We start from the raw sequence: 19,559 nt of genomic DNA, 5'->3' as shown, positions 1-19,559 counted from the left end.
AATTAATTACACTAACATAATTTTATATTAATTACATTTGTATTATACTGACAATATCCAACACTTGTAACTCAAGTCTTATGGAAAGAAAGCTATCTTTATCTTTATCCGGCCAGTGGTACCGATCTTGGTTTTTCGTAATTTATTACACTATTAAATACGCTGGTTTTTATATAAGCGTCTACCAAAACCGCATCAGTTGAATATTCATAAAACAGCATAATAAATTTAATATGAGGACCCTATTCTAATTTAAAAAAAAATCAGTTCGTGTATACGAATGTTGAGATACTTCAAAAATAACAATCATTCGCCTTTCCTGGGAATATCGTTCGTATGATTCAAAGCATTGACCCTTGCGTATTTCGTAAACGTAAACATTAGGAATTGGGTTAGTAAGAGATCACCGAAGTAGCCTTTAATCTCCATCGAATTACTTCGGCGGACACGTCAAAGCATGGTCTGTTGAAAAGGCCAAGTTTGTTTGGGCGCAAAAATCTTCTGCGTCAACTAATAATCAAGGAACGAACTAAAGCAGTCACGGCTGAGATGGAAATAAAACTTAAGGAAATTGAAGTCATACCGTTAGGGAAAATGAGGAATCTTACACGTTTTAATTAAGTTGCGACTTTTGATCAGTGGCGGTGCATAAAATACGACATCTACGAAATAAGTTTTATTTAAAAATAATAATAGTTTCATATAAATATTGAGAAACATATGTCAATAATGAAAAACGATATGGGTGAATAAAATGGTATTAGCAAGGAAAAGGCTAGTAGTAGAAACTGGCATAACACTGAAAAAAACCTCGATCGGATTTACTTCAAAACAAGCAGAATTTCGGTGTCTACATAAAAATACAGGATCAAATGCAAGCTGTTTGCGAAAAACAAAATCTAAAATTTACGTGTCGCCGCCGCTGTCGTCTCCGTCTCGCTCGTCGTTACGGAGCTGTTTTAAACCTTTACTAAAGCCAAATTTTGCTTGTCAAAAGAGACTATTTAGTATTAAAACGAGATAGAACACTCATTAAACCAGATATTCTCTCTTAGTGAGTGGTTTTTGAAGCAAGCAGAAGCAGAAATCCTCGTCGTCTTTTGTGTTTTGCCCGTGACGGGAGTTTTATTCCTCTGTGGGGTTTTTAATGTGTACGGTAAAAAAGTCCTTCTTGTAATGAAAGTAGGAATAGAATGCGGGCATTGTAGCTGTTTTAATTTGGGACATTGTAAAGTGGTTAGAAAGTATGCCACACCTTCATTTAATTTGTGATCGGCGTCTTTTCGGTCAGAAAAAGCAGCTAGCGATTAACAAATGACAATCATGGTTATCTGAATTGTTTTTCAAATTGGTTTATTTAGTTGAAGTTTTTAATAAATTGCACCACATTAGAATTGTTAATTAACCACGAAATAATTACCATATTGAAGAATATATTTTTTTAATACGCTTCATTTAGTAGCATTCTAGTTTCACTAGCACTTTTTTCGCTCTTAGGGCCGTAGGTCGGACAAATGGGTTGGAATTCCACAGCTCTTCCAAAAGCTGACAGACCACCTTCAAAACACTATCCTCTTGCCATTGCGTTTTTAATGCAGGCCTTGTCCTGTTCTCAACCACAACTCTTCTTACAGTTTCAAGAGTATGCTCAGATTCTTCGGGGCCCAGTTCCAATGCAAATGGCTTCTGATAATCGTCTACGTCTACTTTGTTCTTGCATCTGTTGAGCATTTCCCAAACGATCAACCCGACGCTGTAGATGTCGGACATTTTGTAGGCTTCGAAATTGTCTACGTCGAAATTCTGTTCCAAAATTTCCGGCGCCAAGTACCTGAGGTGCGAGTTTTTCGAAAATCTTGGCACGTCCAGTTCGTTCTTGCAACTGGAAAATTTTACGGCTTTGCTGAAATCCGCCAGACAACACTCCTTGTTCCGTTTCACGAGGATGTTTTTGCTGCTCAAATTGTTGTGCGCTATAGCTTGTTTTCCGTTAAGGCACAGTATTTCTTCGTGGAGGTATTTTAGGCCGCCGAAGATTCCTTTGGCCATTTTGAGGAACGTCGTCTTGTTTACGATGTTGTAACGTAGGAAATCGTACAACGAACCGTGTTCGCAAAAGTCGGTGATGAGGAACAACTTTGCAACGTCGCCGGTTACTGAAAAGACATCAACAGCTAGATTATAAATGTGGCAAGTTTATCGAATGAACAAGCTTGAACATAAATAGAGTCGATACGATTTGCGACGTCGGTTATAAAATCGAGAGAGAACGTTACTCGGTATTTTACCTGCTTCAACTAGTATACTAAGAATGGAAAAACCCACCCATTTACCTCCCGTGTCTATTCCGCCACGGTGTCGAACAGTGGACAAAGATAGCACCAACTGGGTTGCATTTTTGAAAGACTGCTGCCGAAACTGCCATAGAATTAATTGGTGTGGGCTCAGTGCAAAATATTTTGTAATAAAAATATTGTAAGTGAGGCAAGGCACGATGACACTGGAGTAGTATTTGTTTTTGGAAGGCCGCTCTCCAAAGTTACCTATTTGGTAACTTTAGACCAATTGTAAAATATGATAAAAGAATACTCGGAAAAGGAGAATACACTTGATATAACAGCATCACCACTTGGTATTAATGTAGACAAAGGATCATTTTCTGGTAGTAGCAGTTGGCACTGATGATGATCCATCGTAAATACAAACTAAATATACTAAACATTAATTAAATATTCGCATATCATTAAGGAACACCCTGATCAATTATTACATACAAAATACATGAATCCATCTGTGAGTATGGCGGTAGAGTTTACCAAACGATATACCGTTTTTACGATTTTTTATGGTTTTGACTTCGGAATGAGACCCGCCTGTTGTAAAGCGGAAGGCAACATTCTTTCAGCACGTGTATCACAAGTCAGGACCGTAGATATAGATTTAAGATGTATGAACTGTGCCATGCGGACTGTTGTATTTTAAGAGTAGGGAAGTTTTCTTTTATTAAACTGTTATATTAATTCATACTAGTGTACTTGTTATAAATCTTCCTACTTGACGTAGCTAGATTTCAAGTTGAACTTGACCATTAGATAGGTGGATCTCCTCTATAAGCTTAAATAGATTTCCAATTTAAGGATTTAACATAAATATTTTCTTAGGATAGCAATACAGTATCTTATGTAGAAAATTGATTTATAATGGGTGTTTTCCAAGTTTGCTATTGGTTGATTTGTGGGGGCTCGTGAAATCGGATTATACTGTCAGTTTTATGAAACGGTAATTTCTTGACCGTCGAAGCTTTGGAGTTATTTCTATTCCGCCTTGTGTTTTTAATTAGTAATAACCAACTTACTGTCATTCAATTGTTTTTCAAGACTCGGTTTGTCATTTTTATTGAGGTACATATACATTTTATTACATTTTATTTTTTACTAACATTATTCAATTTTGTTAGTACATTTGCGATGTCCAGCGACAGAGAAGTTGAGATTGTGGTCGATGGCGTAATAATCGTTGATGATGAACACCCTTCAAATTGAAATGCATAGGACACATTTGCCGGCTGCCAGAGTACGTGAAAAGATCGTGGGGTCCCAAAAACTCTACTTGACATGCCCCACAGCGGAATAGCGAGACGGTTTATTTATGATGTGTATCAGAAGAATATTGTTGTAACAATTATAACTTTACATCAAGAGTTGCGTGGTGCTTTTACCATTAACCGTAGCCAAGAGACTTTGAGTGCGCTCCTACAAGAATTGGTTTCTATTAGAAAACCATCAATAAGAGACAAGTTTTTGTATTCACGAAGCACCGAAGTACGGTTCGGGAAAGTCATTGTATAATTGTGAATCTATTTATTAAGGGTTACAAGCAACCCTGCTGTTAGACCTTCATAAAAATTTTCCAAAGTTAAATACCAGATTATGTCGTAGAAACGGTATATCGTTCGGAGAACTCTACTAGTTAAGTTAATAAATTCCAAGTAGAACTGATTCTATTTCTCTCTCTCTCCCAAGTAATAAAATCGTAATCATTAGTCTTGCATTGATCAGATAAACATTTAGGGCGGAACAACATCCTTTAAAGTATAAGTGAAGTATGAAGAACCATCTATTTTATTCTGTCTGGCAATCTATTGCCGACTATGCGATTACAAATCGTACCGACTATAAATGTGTTAATTTTATCGAATAAACTAGCTTGAATATAAATAAATGTGGCAAGTTTAGTGAATAAACGTTCCTGAATATATTTGGCAACTTTAACGAATAAGTGACAATCACACCTTGGCACATACGTTTAACTAGAGTTATGGTCTGTTCATAGATATAAGAAAGTGACCAATTGCGTTTGAATGCGATTATCCAAGGGTGGTCATTAACATACAATGCAACAAGATTATTACCTAAAGTTTCTTTGGTTTGATACACTACTTAGTTTAAGTTTATTAGTAATCATTCTTATTTCGTGTGTAATACCGCGTGTGTTGAATCGTGTGCGAATTATGCAAAATATGTGCGAGTCTAGTGTCAGGAGATGCTCCCGCCCAAATGTAGAAAACACTCTTCTATTGAGACTAAGGGAGTTATAAACAATATTTATTTGACTCTTATTGAACATGGTGCCAGCAAGGCATCTTTAAAAGAAACGGCAACATTGACGAAAATTACAACATCAACTGTATGGAAAATTGTGAATAATTCCATTTCAGCGAGGAAAAAAAGAAGCAATGCCGACATTTTCTCGAGTGTAGATGAATGTGATCAAGATATAATACGGCGTAAAATTTACCAGTTATACGAGGAACAAAGCGTGCCTACATTAGATATCTTAATTAGGAGGCTTGAAAAAGATGATGGTTTTAGATTTAAAAAAAAACTGACAAAAGGCAAGTTTTAATGGAATCTTTTAGAATTCAGAAATAGCGGCTGGAATATCTAGAAAAAATTAGGATTTACAGAGAACAACAAAGGCCAATTATTTACTTGGATGAAACCTGGTTCGACACTTATGATACTCCGGACAAGGGTTGGGTTGACTCAACTGATAAGTGTAAAACAAACGCGCCATCAAAAAGAGGTAAAAGAATAACTATTTTGCATGCTGGCTCTAAAGATGGTTGGATTCCAAATGGACTTTCTCTGTCTGCGAAAAATATTAAAGATTCTTCTCCGGATTACCATGAAGACACCACCGCTGATTTATTTGAAAGTTGGTTTAAAAACAAACTAGCTCCAAGCATTCCTATAATATAGAACAAATAATAATAAAAACAGGCGATGATAGCGATAGTGATACTGATATATTATGTAAATAATTTTAAGTAGGTAATAAAAATAATTTGTAATTTTATTTTAGATTTAAACATAAATACATACATAAATAAGTAAATATTGTTCAGTATCTTTCCTAACAAAATCCCAAATAATTAAGTTCTAAGCAAAGTACGGACCTGTCATATTTCATTCTTAGAGCTTGCCCGGGTCTTTCCTTAATTCGTATCAGTTAGTCACTTTCTTATATCTATGAACAAACTTCACCTTTTAAGTTATAAAAAGCGAGATAAGTAATTAAATATGGTTAAAATAGGATTTTATTAAATTACAAGTAGCGCAATTTTTTATCCTAGGCTTAATGAACAAAACAATGAAGTAAACAAAAAAATGCGGTGAATCACTGCTATTCTATTTACTTTACAAAATTCAAGTTTTAAGAGTAACTAGTTAGGTAAAAAAATAAGAAAACATAGAAAATAGCCTTTGCTTTCTCTATAATCCCTTTGCTTGGAAGGTATTGATAATGAATGTGGGATTACGTCCCATGGGGGGGCATTTAAAAGAGGCGCAATAATAAAACAATTTTTCCATGGAAATATCCCCTACGATTTTAGTGTTTGGTTAATTAAACGGCTGTGTTTAGTAGATGCCAATTTATTGATGAATATACAACTAACTAAAACGATGTTCTGATTTACCTTTGATATCGGAGTTTATAAATCCCAAGATATTTTCGTGTCTAAGGTCTGGATATATCTCGTTCTCGCGCAACCAATACTGCTTCTCAGTAGAAAAATATATCTTGACCGCTACGGTCTGGGTCATCCATTTGGCTTTCCATACTTCACCGAATCTTCCGGATGCGATCATCATTTCCATTTGTAATTGCCTAGCTATGGTCCTGTGACAGTGCACGTTCGAGCCGAAATCAGAGCTCGATCTGCTGTCCGATCCCAGAGTAACGTGGGACTCACTCCTTGCAGTGAGTTTCACCACGTTGTTAATATTCGAAATATTGATTATCGTGACATTGTCTCTTGATTCCTTATCGTTAGGGTGGCAGTCTTCCTCTCCTCGTTTCGTTTTGTATTTGATGACAGCAGCGACGATGAACGCACAGATGATGATAAGACTCACTACGATCGAAGAGACTAACGTTTTCAGGAAAATCGAATTCGCAGAGTTTATGAGTGGGGGTTCTGTTGGATTCAAACTGGGCCGCACGTATTTGTTGCAGTATTCGAATTCGTCACAGCATTTGATGGTCTTTCCCTCTTTAGGATTCATAAACTTTGCCCGACACTGCGTGATAGAAAGGTGGCGTAAATTAATACAGGATTTTCTCACTTCCCCAGGCTGTGAAACTTATAGGTACACTTCTTCATTTCTCCTGCGTGGGGTATCGACTGTGCCTTGCTGACAAGCAAGACAGAGTCAATGGCCGACGCTGGAGAAATACAGAAGTGAGCTATGAGCTTATGCAAGGTCACAAACCTTGTATTAATGGTTTACTGGGTTGTTAATTACCCACAAATTTGGATCGCTGTGTTTAAAATAGCGTATCATCCTTTTATATACATTTGAAAAAAGTTGAAAAAAAATTCTGAAATGGTTTATATTTCTCATTCTGCTTTTAAGTTTATTGTGCTGCATTGTTATAACATGCCGTTTTAAAATGGGAGATTGTGAGTGCTGATGGCCTGAGACTATGTCTTACATTGCTTATACTCGCGAAAGACATGATGACGTCAAAATGAACATTCGTGCTCGTTTATCGGAGAATATTATGCTTCTAACAAAAATAAAATACTCAGCAATACTCCCTGAGATAAGCACAATCACACATTTTAGAAATTACATTAAGACCAAACAAATTGAAAACTTAAAACACGCAGGGTGCCTTATTGAAAAAATGTAAATTTAATAAAAAAGTAAAAACTAATCTTGTATCTCCCCTTAGAAATCTGATTTATTCAGTTCTGGTTGCTGTATTAGAATTTGATTATTATACCATCACAAAAAAATAAACACCCACAGAAAAATTAAAATTTTTATAAATAATAACATAGCCAAATAATAAATTGTGAAAATCATAAAGTGTAATTATTTTCTGAAAGATTTTCATAAACCCTAAATAATTTAACAACTAGCTACATTCATTGTTAGGTCTGTAGTTTTTACAAAGCATAGCGTTGAGAAGGTCCATTCAACATGCGCATGCGCGAGATTTAATATTTCGATTTTAGTCAATGACCTAGCGCCATTCAACAATCAATATGGCCGCTGGCAGATCGTCAATGAGTGTCGATGCTGCACTTGTGCTTCAGTATTTTGACAAAATGTGGCCAGGTTTCGTTAAATGTTATGGAAAACGAATTAAACGTGTGGAAATTTCTGTTTAGAATAAAAAATGGCGCAAAGTCCAAGTTAGTGGGTGAAATGTAGACGCATGAGCTGAAAATCGATTTTTACCGTAGTAGAGCCACTATATAACTATATGGGCCAAAGTAAAAACTATCGATTATCTTGCGACAGCTGTTTTTTGTGTTCTGCAAATTTTGTTTAGTAATCAATAATTGACGTTTTTTAAGATTTAGTTTATAGAAGAATTTTGTCATTTAAATAATTTATTTACTCTCCTTGCATTGATTATTGATTTACAAGTAATGCAAAGCTTTATATCAAGATTATTAATGATGTATAAAACATGGGATATACCGTATTAATTTTTTTATAATTGACAAACATTTAGGAGTACTGGAATATTTATATAAAGTCTAATTGGAGGGGCCAAGCTTGTATTCTTTAGCACATTAGCGTTTTAAGGTTTATATTGATAAACTTGTATCGCGGGAAAACTCACTTGGAATAATGCCATTCCCTTTGGCGGTAAACAACCGTAAAAGTACAGTGGCGGCAGATCGTTTCCGTCATCGTCAACGTGGATTTCGATGGAGGTGAAACATCGTCCCCCTGGCCGAGTCACGCACGTGCCGGAATCTTCTCCCGAAGGACAGTAGCCTTCGCAATAGCATTTGATCGATTTGAATTCTAAAGAAAAATATTTACCGTGAAATATTTTACAACGCAAATTTTCGTTCGGTCGGCAAACTTCGTTTCGAATTCTGGGGGTTCGGGTTAGTAACAAAAAATGAAGGTAACGGATTCACAATAAAATTAAAAAAATATATCCATGTCTGCAAAATCCTAAAATTTAAAACGTTATTTTTTATTATTTCTATCTTGTTTTTTTTTATGATTAAATGTGTCCTACAATTTAATGCCATAGCTCACACCATTTATGCTTGAATTTAATCTAAAATGACTTAGTTTGCTAGAATTTTTCAACATCTTCATTTCGAAAAAATAATTTAGTTATTATTGGCAAAACTTTTTTGTCGGTAGACATCTGATTACAAAGAATAAATAACAGTAACTTGTTTGCTAAATAATTTACATGTCCCACTCAATTTAACAAATATTCTGCACCACCTTCAAATTTTGGCCAAATTTGATGATTTTCTATATTTATGAATTGCGATTTTCTTGAATTATTACTTTACTGTATTATACAGGAGTAAATCAAACCGGCTTTTTTACGAATTTTAAAACAAAGGAAAACTGAGATGGATAATTTTATTCACCTATCCTTCGTTGCAATCTTTGACTTAATCTAAAGTATGTTTTTTCTTTGTTTGTAAATTATTGTATATATTATATATATTATATTATATATATTATATAATTGGTGCACTTATTGAATTCCGATAAATAATATCCTGAACGTTGCTCTTACCTTCAGTTTGATTTACGATAACTCCACTAAACATTCCGATCCGCTTAAATAACCAATTCACTACTACAAGAAGACACAGATTTAATGCTTCTCTTTATAGGGAAACTTCAGTATATGGTTCGCTACCCTGTCGATTTAATGGGCTTGTAATGATAACAATTTCGGATAATTATCCTTCAATTTCTTCAGTTTTATTGAACAATTACGTTCGCCGGGGGTACCTGTTTATAAAACTATTTTCAGTAATTTGATATTCATCTCTATTTTTCCACCACTGTTTAAAATGAAAATTACTTTATAAATTTGCAATGAGTATATATTTCTATCAATTTGTTACAAAGTGTATTTTTTATAATCTTGTAAACAATTGGTAAACGTGTTTTCAACGCTGGACGGACCATCTAAAAACAATAAAAATAAATGTAATTACATGGTATTTAATGACTAAAATAAATATATTTTTTAAATAATTCATAGTATAGTTTTACTGCGTTTTACTTTAAATTGGTGAAGAATTGCACATTTAATAAATGCCCCCGTTAGTTCAATTTTTTGCATTTTGCTTAACTTTTTTTGGTTTATATACGGACTTAAAATCAGGTCAATTTCTTTCAACACAAATAATTCTAGCCACACAAATAATTCAATTATTAAAGAAATGGTTTTGCCGGCACTCACCAAATGGATACCACGTCGGAGTATCTGGATCAAAGTATTTTCGTGCGGAGGCCACTGCTTGCCTAATCGCGAGAGGAACCGTCACCGCTAAACAAATTGGCGGTTCTCCGGTGGCTGCAAGAGAAGAAAGAAAATCTACAACCTAACCGCAAGGACACATAGAAGGAATCGAGCACTAAATATTTGTATTATTATACAAGGCCAGCGCCAAAATTTCCCGGCCTGAATATGAAAGAAACAAAGTAGAGTAACAATTTTGTATTATTTTTCAATATAATCCCCCTTAACTTCAAATTCTTTTTTAACAACTCAATCCCTTTAAAAAAATATTCTTTTGGTTTGGCTGCAAAATGAACTAACATCCTCTGTTAACTCAACTTCGTCGTTAAACCGCCTTCCACGTAAGTCTTTTTTCAAATATCCAAACAAATAATAGTCGCTGGGGGTCATATCTGGACTATAGGGAGGATGATCTATCTGTTGGAACCCATACTCTAAAATGGCAGCTTGTGCAACACCAGCAGTATGGACAGGTGCATTATCTTGCAAAAAACGCCCGCCTCTGGTCAGTTTTCCTCGACGTTTTAGACGTATGCAGTCTCGTAATTTATGTAATAATGTTGAGTAATATTTACCTTTGACAGTGGTATTAGTTTCTTTAAAATCTATCAAAAGAATTCCTTCACAATCCCAAAAAGATCGTGGCCATCACCTTTTTTGTTGACCGGCAGACTGTGAATTTTCTTGGAGGTGCTTCACTCTTACGACGCCACTCCATTGATTCTTTTTTCGATAGAGGGTCATAATAGAGAACCATAGTTTCATCTCCCGTCACAATAGTGTCTATCACAGGCTTCGGTTCCGACCCACAGAGTTCCACAAAAGACCGCGCACACTCGACACGGCGGTGTTTTTGAATAGCCGAAAGGTTTTTAGGAACCCGTTTTGCACTAACCTTATGCACACCTAAATAATCATGCAGGATTCGACGAACACTTGTATCAGAAATCTGAGTAATTTCTGAGATTTCCTTGACCTTTAAACGTCGATCACTCAATACCACCTTTTCCACAATCGCAACAATATCTTCCGTTATGACCTTCACTGGTCGACTAGTTCTTGAATCATCTTCAAGGGACTCCTGCCCCATTCGAAAACGTTTTGCCCATTTTTTCACTACAGAATACGAAGGAGAACTTTGGCCGTACATACCATCCAGCCTTTCTTTAATGATTTTAGGTGCTAACACTTCTTGTTTAAAATGCAGTCAAAAAGTCAAAACAATTTGACGCAAGACTTCAATTTTTTTTCGCAGCCTACTAAGATATATATTAATCTATGTCAGGCCGGGAAATTTTGGCGCTAACCTCGTATAACAGTTTTTTATTCCGAAATACATATAACGCTGGAGTTGTTCTTGGCTTGAAATTGTTTAATAATGAGAACAATTGTCTTCTACTCACTACTGTCAAATACCTAAGTATACACCGATCTAGCGTGCAGAAAGCGTCACTTTACCACGTGAGTTTCTTGTCCCACGAATTCGAGTCCCTTTTGCCGACAATCGAATGTTTTCGGAGATTTTAAAGCGCGGTTTGAATTTTCACGTTTGTCAATTCTGACAGTCATGTCAGTGTTGTTTTGCGAAAATGTACTCAAAAACTAACGGCCGTAGAAAATAGTATATTATGCAAGAAATACAGTAAGCGCAGCGGGTAATTGGGTATTTTACATACGGGAGCAGAAAAAGTATAGTGTGCAACACGTTTGGTAAACTTTTTAAGTCACTCATATATTAAGCACTCGTGACTCAATTGTATTTTTTTTTCATATTTTATTTTTGTAATAAAACATGTAGGTTCGCTGTGTTTTTCATTTAGTTTATTTTTAGGAAAGTGATTTTTCAATTAAAATTTGTTTGACTTTTGACACAATTTTTGGTCATGTTAGTTTTATGGCACGATCTGCTAAAGAATGCGTAATATCGGCATGTTTTGGTTTATTTTTGGGATAATAAGAATTATAATTTAGATGTTTTCTTGATCATGTATCTCTTGTATTATTAAGATTTCTTATTAAAATTAAGTCAAAGAAATTTTTTTTTTGTGCTTTTCAATTTCAATTGTAAATATCAATTTGGAATGAAAATTATTAAAAGCATTAAGAATACTTTTAACATGATTTTTTTGAATAGCTGTTAAGCAATTATCTACAAACAGTGTAAAAAAATTATATTAAAATTTGTAAAACGTTTCCTTCCAAATATTCAATCACAAGTTGATGAAATTGTCCCATAGCCTTTTAATTGTTGGTAAAAGTTTTCTTAGAATTGAAAATAATTATTATTTAACCTCAAATCAAGAACAACTCCAGTCTCATTATATAAAGTTATATGTTACCTTTAGATTTTAATACTCCCATTTTATTAGGACTGTTCTTCGGAAATTTGATTCTAAAATCGATCGGTATATCCTTAACGCCTGGAGGCTTATAATTCCAAGTGTTATTCGTCAAAATTCTCCCGTCTTCGTCCATTATGATTTTTTCAGTCGTAAAGTACCCCAATCCCATTACGAACGCGCCTTCGACTTGTCCAATATCTATCCCAGGATTCATGCTGTCACCGGCATCTTCCAGAATATCCACCCGAGTTACGTTGTATTGACCAGTCAACACATCTAGTTCGATTTCTGAAGCACCGATTGCATAAACATCGTATTTGGAGAGTTCAGTTTCCTTGTGCGCTTGACACCTTAAAGACCACCAGAGAAGGTGATTTAAGGAGTAAGATGAAGCTGAATAGTAAATAAGACAAACCAAGTAACCCCTCTCTTCTTTTCCAGTTTGCGTAATCCAAAATTAAAAAAAAACATTTGGACAACCCTAAAAATTTTCTTAGAGAATTGTTTGTCGATGTTGTGAGATCTGGTGAAATTTAATTAAATTCTTTTTTTTCTGTTTGGAGTTTAATTGAGGCAGTTTGCTTTATTTAAGTGAATAAAAATAGTATTGACTGTTTGTTCTATCCCTTCAATAAAGTAAATTGGATCCTTACATGGAGGAAGCAGACAAATGGACCATTTCCTCGTAGCATTTCTCAACGATTTCTTCCCACGAAGCTGCTGCCATCTTTTTCTTAATCGGTTCCATACGTTCTAATAGAATATCGCATGCTTTCATTATCGCCTGGAACAAGTTGCCTTTTATGTGCTGTTTGTATAGTATGTAACAAGTTTCATAAACGATACTGTAGTAATAAACCAGATTCTAAAGAAGTTTAAATACATGCTGCACAAGTGCCCTAACAACTTTATGGTGAAATAAGTAGTTAAATAAAATGCCACTTTACCAAAATTTTTAAAATTGAAATATGAAAATAACAATATTTTACATGATGTAGGGAAGTATTTTTAAGGTTTAATTATATATTTTTTGTTAATTATTATTTAAAAACAACTAAATATTACAACATGTTTTTGCTTTTCGTCACGTTTCTCAAAATTCAATAGTGGTAAGTGGAAAGCCTACTGATGCTAAACTGTGAGATATTATTGTTCACCAGTACTATAACGGGAAACCAATGTGAAATTTCCATTGAGTTGACTACTACTGTGATTAATATAAATAGGAAACCAAAAGATGTTTCTCAACGGAGTTCAAGGCATTCAACTATAATACATAAGTCGGGAAGAAGAAATAAGAATAACCCTAAGATGGAATAGAAAAACTCACTTAAATATAAAAATAGCGGTCCAGGTTTTTATGAGGTCTGTTTGATAGGTTCTTTCTTCGGGTATAATTTGTCATAAGGATTGTCTTAAAAACACTGTAAAGTTTTCACAAGGCATCATGGTATGGGGCATAGTAAACGCAGAAAATATCTTGAACATCTTTGCACATTCGCTTTTTACAATTGCAGGACAGTTAAACCCATCCAGAAATTTTGTCTTTTACTAGGACGGACCGTTATGGCGTACGACTCCATCTAGCAAAAATGAGACACCAAAATTTGGCTGTCAGAATTTTTCGACGATCAAGCAATTAATAACATATTAATGGTTCAAATGAGTTTATTTGTCTTAAGGCTCTTTCATGTTCTTTGAGTCTAGTTGATATTTTACGTCCAGTTTCTCCAATGTATTCTTTGCCGCATATGCATGGAATTCTGGAAACTCCTAGCATCTCAAATGGAATTTTGTCTTTGACGGATCGAATATGAAAGATTTCTGGTCAACAAAAATCGACGCAGGAGGAATCCAGAAGTTTTATAAAAAGAGGTATTAATTATTAAATTAATTTTTGCACAAGTGGTAACTCTGGTTTTGACGTTATATTTCTTTAGAACTTTTCATATGTGGTCCGTGATGTTATGAATGTAAAGAAGGACAACAGTGGCAAATGTGGGATTGCTTTCAGCTTTATTGCTACTGCAAGATTGTGGTGAAGTGTATTTTGTGATGGAATACTTAATATCTTTAATGTGGAAATTATTAGAAAGAAGAGCAGAAGTAAGGTGTTTGAATTCTGGGTTCAGTGACTCGGCTGAGTTAAGAACATCTTAGAATAGCAGGTTGTTATTAGTTTCTAATTCAATGGTAAAACGAATGTTCGGGTGTATAAATGTGTACATATTCTGTTTCTAATTAAATATGGAACTTGCTCTAGCAATATTGGCAAATCCTCTTCTAAAAACCGATAATTATGTCCTAAATGCCTTTCTGGCAGGAAAAATGGTGTTGTTAATTAATTTTCAACAATTCCAGCACAAACATTTACCAAAAACTGTTCTCGACGTTTAAATTCTACCACTGCATGACCATGCAGAGAAGAGGATTTTATTTTTTTTAAACGAAAACCGTACATCAAATTGAAAAAATTTAAATTAAATTTCTTTAGGAATAATTGGAGATTGTAAGAATAATTTTTATTTTAAGGGAAATGGCCCACCATCAATATCTGGCAAAATTGACAAAAGAAATTTAGTACGCTCGCCACTGGCGTGTTTAAAAAAAAATTGATACACTACACATGTGTGCCAAAATTTAAAAATATCTAAAGTGGCATTACGGATATTAAAAAATATATTTTATTCTTGAAAACTTTACCACTCTGTATCTCAAAAGTTAAGACGTTCAGGACATAAGTTCGTATGAAGTTTTATTTTTAAAATGGACCCAATAATCGCTCCCTGACATTCAATTAGAAAACACCCTGTATAGTTGTTAGTGTTGGCACTATGCAGTGCATTGAGTAGATTAAGACATATGTGCGAATAACGTTTTTCTACTCCCTAATCTAAAATCCTAGGCGTTACGACGCTATTTTGTAAAAATGCACCCAAGTCTACTGGTCGTAGAAAACGTATAGTATGCAACAAGTTGTTAAATTTGCTTGGCACTCGCTCGGCTACGCTACGCTCGTTCCAAATCAAACTCGTCACTAAATCGTCGATTATCAAACTTGTTGCCTATTAAACTATTCCATCTTAAAATCGACCCAGATATCATTCATTGCCTTCAATATTGACATTCAATTTGAAAACACCGCGTATGGACAAATCGAAATTATTTTGTCAGCTGAGTAATTGGGATCGAGTAATCAAAAAGGACGCGTGTTGCAGATAAAATGGATCATTCGGAAGGCAAATGTTTGTCGCACTGATTCCTTGCGCAAATAACGTAAATTGTAAATAACGGTTTCGACAAAAAAAAAATACGCGCGCTTTTGTGTTTACGTGTCAGCAGTTCAAATCGGAATCTATTTAAAAACGGACGGCCGTTAAATCATTTTGCGCGTACATTTTTGGGATTTGCATTTTTGCATTTGACGGACGACATCAATTGCGAGCCCTAATCCTAATCGGCACCAGTGCGTAATTTTTTTTAGCGGCTCGTGCCTGTATTAACGTTGCTTTTATTTTGTTTTTCTTTTTGAAGCATATCTCTTCATTTCCCGTTTTTTGCTAAAGAACTTAAACTCTGTAAGTCATGTAAATATTCCTAAGTTCTTTAGAACTTAATGCATAAGACATAAATAAAGTTTGCCGAGTGACCTCGCCATTGGCCTAGAATAATTCGACGATCTTTGAATAAGATTTGATCATTAGGTAACTGTCCAAGACTTGAAAAAGAAAACAGCAGTGGACAGATTTAAAAAAGAATGGAAGATGTGACCAAAGCATCTAAAAAACGAAAAATTAACAATATGGATAATAGTGAAGTAAGTAAATTTTTAAATGTAGTGTGTTGTATGTATGTAATTTTAAATATAGACTGTGTAAATTTTATATTGATTGTTTTGTGACCTGTATGTATTGGTTGTTCGGAAAGTCATTTCGTTTTTTTTGGGGAACATGAAACACAGTTTTCGTATAATGAATAAATATTTTATTAAATTATATATTGGCCATTCTGGTCCAACACCTTTTGCCATCTTTCTGGCAGTAACATAATTCCCCTCTCATAAAAGTTTTGGTCCTTGCTGGCAAAAAACTGGTTCAGGTGGTTTTTGACATCTTCATTTGAAGTAAAGGTTTTACCATCCAAAAAATTTTGCAGGAACCGGAACAAATAGTAGTCGGAAGGCGCCAGATCTGGAGAATATGGTGGATGTTGCAGTGCGTCCCATTCAAGCTGTAAAAGTTTTTGGCGAGTGACCAAACTTGTGTGAGGTCTCGCATTATCCTGGTGGAACACTACACCCTTCCTGTTGATTAATTCGGACCTCTTCTCTTTAAGTGAATCATTCAGTTTGTCCAGTTGATGACAATAGACTTCTGAATTAATCGTTGTATTGTCCGGCAAAAGCTCAAAAAAAACGATTCCTTTGACATCCCACCAAACGGAGAGCATCACCTTTTTTTGGTGAATGTTGCCTTTTGACACGCTTTGAGCCGGTTCATCTTTTCTGCTCCATGACCTCTTGCGTTTAACATTGTTGTATATAACCCATTTTTCGTCCCCAGTAATAATCCGCTTCAAAAATGGATCATTTTCTTGACGTTTGAGGAGCGAATCACACACGTCAACGCGACGACACAAATTTCGCTCCGTAAGGACATGGGGCATCCACACATCGAGCTTCGAGGTTTAGCCCATGCGTTTCAAATGGCCATAAACAGTCGAATTCGACAAATTTAATCTCTCACCGATCTCTCGTGTGGTTATTCGCCGATTTGCATCAACTAATGCCTTTATCGCATCTTTGTCAGCTTCGACCGGCCTTCCAGACCGTGGTGCATCTTCGACATCAAAATTGCCGGATCGAAATTTTGCAAACCAGTTCTGGCACTGGCGTACTGTTAACACGCCTTCTCCATACACATCCGTCAATTTTTTTCTCGCTTGGACAGCATTTTTACCTTTTCTGAAGTAAAAAAGTAAAATATGACGAAAATGCTGTTTATTGCTCTCCAACCAACCAACCAAAAACTACTGCTTAGAATTAATAGAACAAGCCTTGCAATATCAGCTCTCAAGACATATAATGGTTATGCGGCTTAAGTGTGAAGTTGGTTTCGAAAAAACGTAATTAAGTCCTCTGACGGGAAAAAACGAAATGACTTTCCGAACAACCTTATATGTTAGCAACAACAAATATTTCTATTCAATTTTCTATTAGCGATCTATGAATTGAAATTGGTAAATGATTAAATAGTTTTATTTAATAATTTATAAACTTTACCATATCAAATAATTAATTAGTTTTTTTTTAACTGTACCAGTGAATTTACAATCATTATCAATAGACACATCCAGAGCAAAAAGTTAACTTTATATTTGAAAATTTACAACCATTACCGATACCTATATATCCATCCTTTTAAAGGGTGCAATATCGATTGATATCTCGGATCACGAACTCGTTTTTGATGAGTTAAATGTTAATTTCACTCTCTTGTATGACCAATTACATTCGCTTCCGTGACGAAACATATGCGATATAATATTCGGAAATTAATGGATGGATGAACCGTGGACAACACACAACATCAAACTATTTATAAAAACTAAAATCATATATATAAAAGTACTAAAAATGTCGTTGATTTTGAACAAAACAAAAGTCTCAGAAATGTTACGATTAAGATAATTAAAAAGGAGAAAATGCCTACTTAACGTTAATTAAGGTTTCAAACACAGTTACCATACTGGACTAATATCTAACTAATCCAATTGTCTTGAGTGGTTTGAAATCTAAACCTTTGTGGTATCACAAAGTCCATTTATTCTTAAATATTTATTTTTAAATATATCTGCCTCTATATGTGCCTCTTCTCAAAACTTATAGTGGACTATTAGCATTTTAATACTAGTTTCCAAAATTATGGAAGCAACTAATTGATCATTTGGATAAGTCGGGCTTCAAAAGGGGTACGGTTATGCAACTGCTCTTGTAATAGTTTGTTCGGCACAATTGACGAAGCAAATTGACCATCTTGGGAATGTTGGATTACTATAAGGCATTTGATACCTCGAATCATCATACTTTGCTTACTATTCTAAAATACATAGTGCTCACTGACAGTGTTGTCGAATTTATGGGTAACTACCTACAAGATCGTAAATGAACAACAATCAGACTGCCGTGCTATAATATCTGGTGTGGCTCAAGGCTCCATTCTGGGACGACAGCACTGCAAAATTCAAATGCATGCAGATGATGCGCAAGTTTATTACTCACATCCGGGAGATAACATTTTGGAAATCTGTCTTATCATAAATATTGATTTATAAATCATTAATCCAATCATCTAAATCCAAAAAAATGTTTAGTAGGCTCGTGGATGTTAATCGACTGTCTCAACTAGTTGAAATAAAAAATATTTAATGCGTCTTTTCTTTGAAAGCAGAGGAAAACACCTTGATCTAATGCTCGAAAATAAGCTAAGATTTAATGGTCGCATTATACAAGGTATCAAAAAATTCGTTGCCCAATTAAAATGCCTATATGGTTCTAAAAATATTTTTAACAAATCAATAAAGATGCTCCCGTGTGATTCGATAGTTTTATGTTCTTTTAACCACTCTGACGTCATCCATTGTTCTTGTCTCACAGCGGCTGCCTCAGAATGGATAGAAAAGTCTAGAAACACTATTTAATAATCATTGTAGTCAAATGTTAGTCAAAAACTGAAGGAAGCTTAATATGAAAAACTGACGATATTTCCATAAATATAATCTTTATCACAAAATTATAAGAATGAATTCTCCACATCATCTTTGAGAAAATTATGCTTCCACGTCACACCACTGAAATTTTTGAAAGATCTTTTACATATCATTTAATTCCTAAACAATACCTTTGCCACACACCTGCGTGAAGAATATTATAGAGCAAGTATGGTAAACGGTATTCGAGTCACGAGTTTATTTGGCACGAGCGGAGCGAATATTTAATAAAGGTGACTTATAGTATATTATGCAACAAGTGCGGTAAACGGCATTTGAGTCACGAGCGGAGCGTTAGTTTTTACGCAAATTTTTGGAAAACTATACGAATATATTGACTAACATGACCGTCAGAATTGACAAACGTGAAAATTGAAACCGTGCGGTAATATCTCCGAAAACATCCGAGAAATGTCCGAAGTGACTCGCAACTGTGGCAAATGAAACTAACGAGGTAAAATGACGCGCAAGCGCAAGGCATTTTACAGAAACGAGTAGAAAAAATTGTTTAATAATTCAATTAATTATTTTTTTTTATGCCCATCTTTCGTGCCAAGCATAGCACCCTTTTTTTGTTTAGGATAAGTTTAAAAACAGAGGCTCAAAATATATTCTTTTGTTCATCTGAGTCGC

At 34.8% G+C, this 19,559-nt stretch overlaps 2 protein-coding genes across 3 annotated transcripts in view; both read right to left on the bottom strand.

Moving 5' to 3' along the window:
• Nucleotides 1-752: 752 nt before the first annotated feature.
• Nucleotides 753-9,215, bottom strand: LOC132700032 (bone morphogenetic protein receptor type-1B-like). The gene is made up of 4 exons (XM_060667104.1): nt 9,079-9,215; nt 8,146-8,333; nt 5,981-6,584; nt 753-2,156 (listed from the first exon to the last, which is right to left on the bottom strand). The coding sequence occupies exons 1-4, from the start codon at nt 9,110-9,112 to the stop codon at nt 1,456-1,458; spliced, it is 1,527 nt and encodes a 508-aa protein (XP_060523087.1). The 5' UTR covers nt 9,113-9,215; the 3' UTR covers nt 753-1,455.
• Nucleotides 9,216-9,295: 80 nt separating this feature from the next.
• LOC132700031 (xanthine dehydrogenase-like) overlaps nt 9,296-19,559 on the bottom strand; it is a 30,366-nt gene continuing 20,102 nt past the window's right edge. The window contains exons 19-22 of one of the 2 annotated variants that reach the window (XM_060667102.1): nt 12,812-12,942; nt 12,156-12,508; nt 9,757-9,870; nt 9,296-9,479 (exon numbers count right to left, since the gene is read on the bottom strand). In XM_060667102.1, coding sequence (XP_060523085.1) covers nt 9,412-9,479; nt 9,757-9,870; nt 12,156-12,508; nt 12,812-12,942 — 666 coding nt within the window. In that variant the 3' untranslated portion in view covers nt 9,296-9,411. The other variant, XM_060667103.1, reaches the window with a different exon arrangement.

Source organism: Cylas formicarius, unplaced genomic scaffold (genome assembly GCF_029955315.1).
Source record: "Cylas formicarius isolate icCylForm1 unplaced genomic scaffold, icCylForm1.1 PGA_scaffold_3__17_contigs__length_32017465, whole genome shotgun sequence".
NCBI classification, from domain to species: Eukaryota; Metazoa; Arthropoda; class Insecta; order Coleoptera; family Brentidae; genus Cylas; species Cylas formicarius.
This window is presented reverse-complemented; position numbering and strand designations above follow the sequence as displayed.

Coding starts and splice junctions, on each gene's coding strand:
- LOC132700032 (XM_060667104.1), bottom strand. CDS start 9,112: ATGTTTAGTGGAGTTATCGTAAATCAAACTGAAG. Junction 6,585..8,145: donor AGGGAATGGCATTATTCCAA/GTGAGTTTTCCC, acceptor TCTATCACGCAG/TGTCGGGCAAAGTTTATGAA. Junction 2,157..5,980: donor TATAAACTCCGATATCAAAG/GTAAATCAGAAC, acceptor ATGTCTTTTCAG/TAACCGGCGACGTTGCAAAG.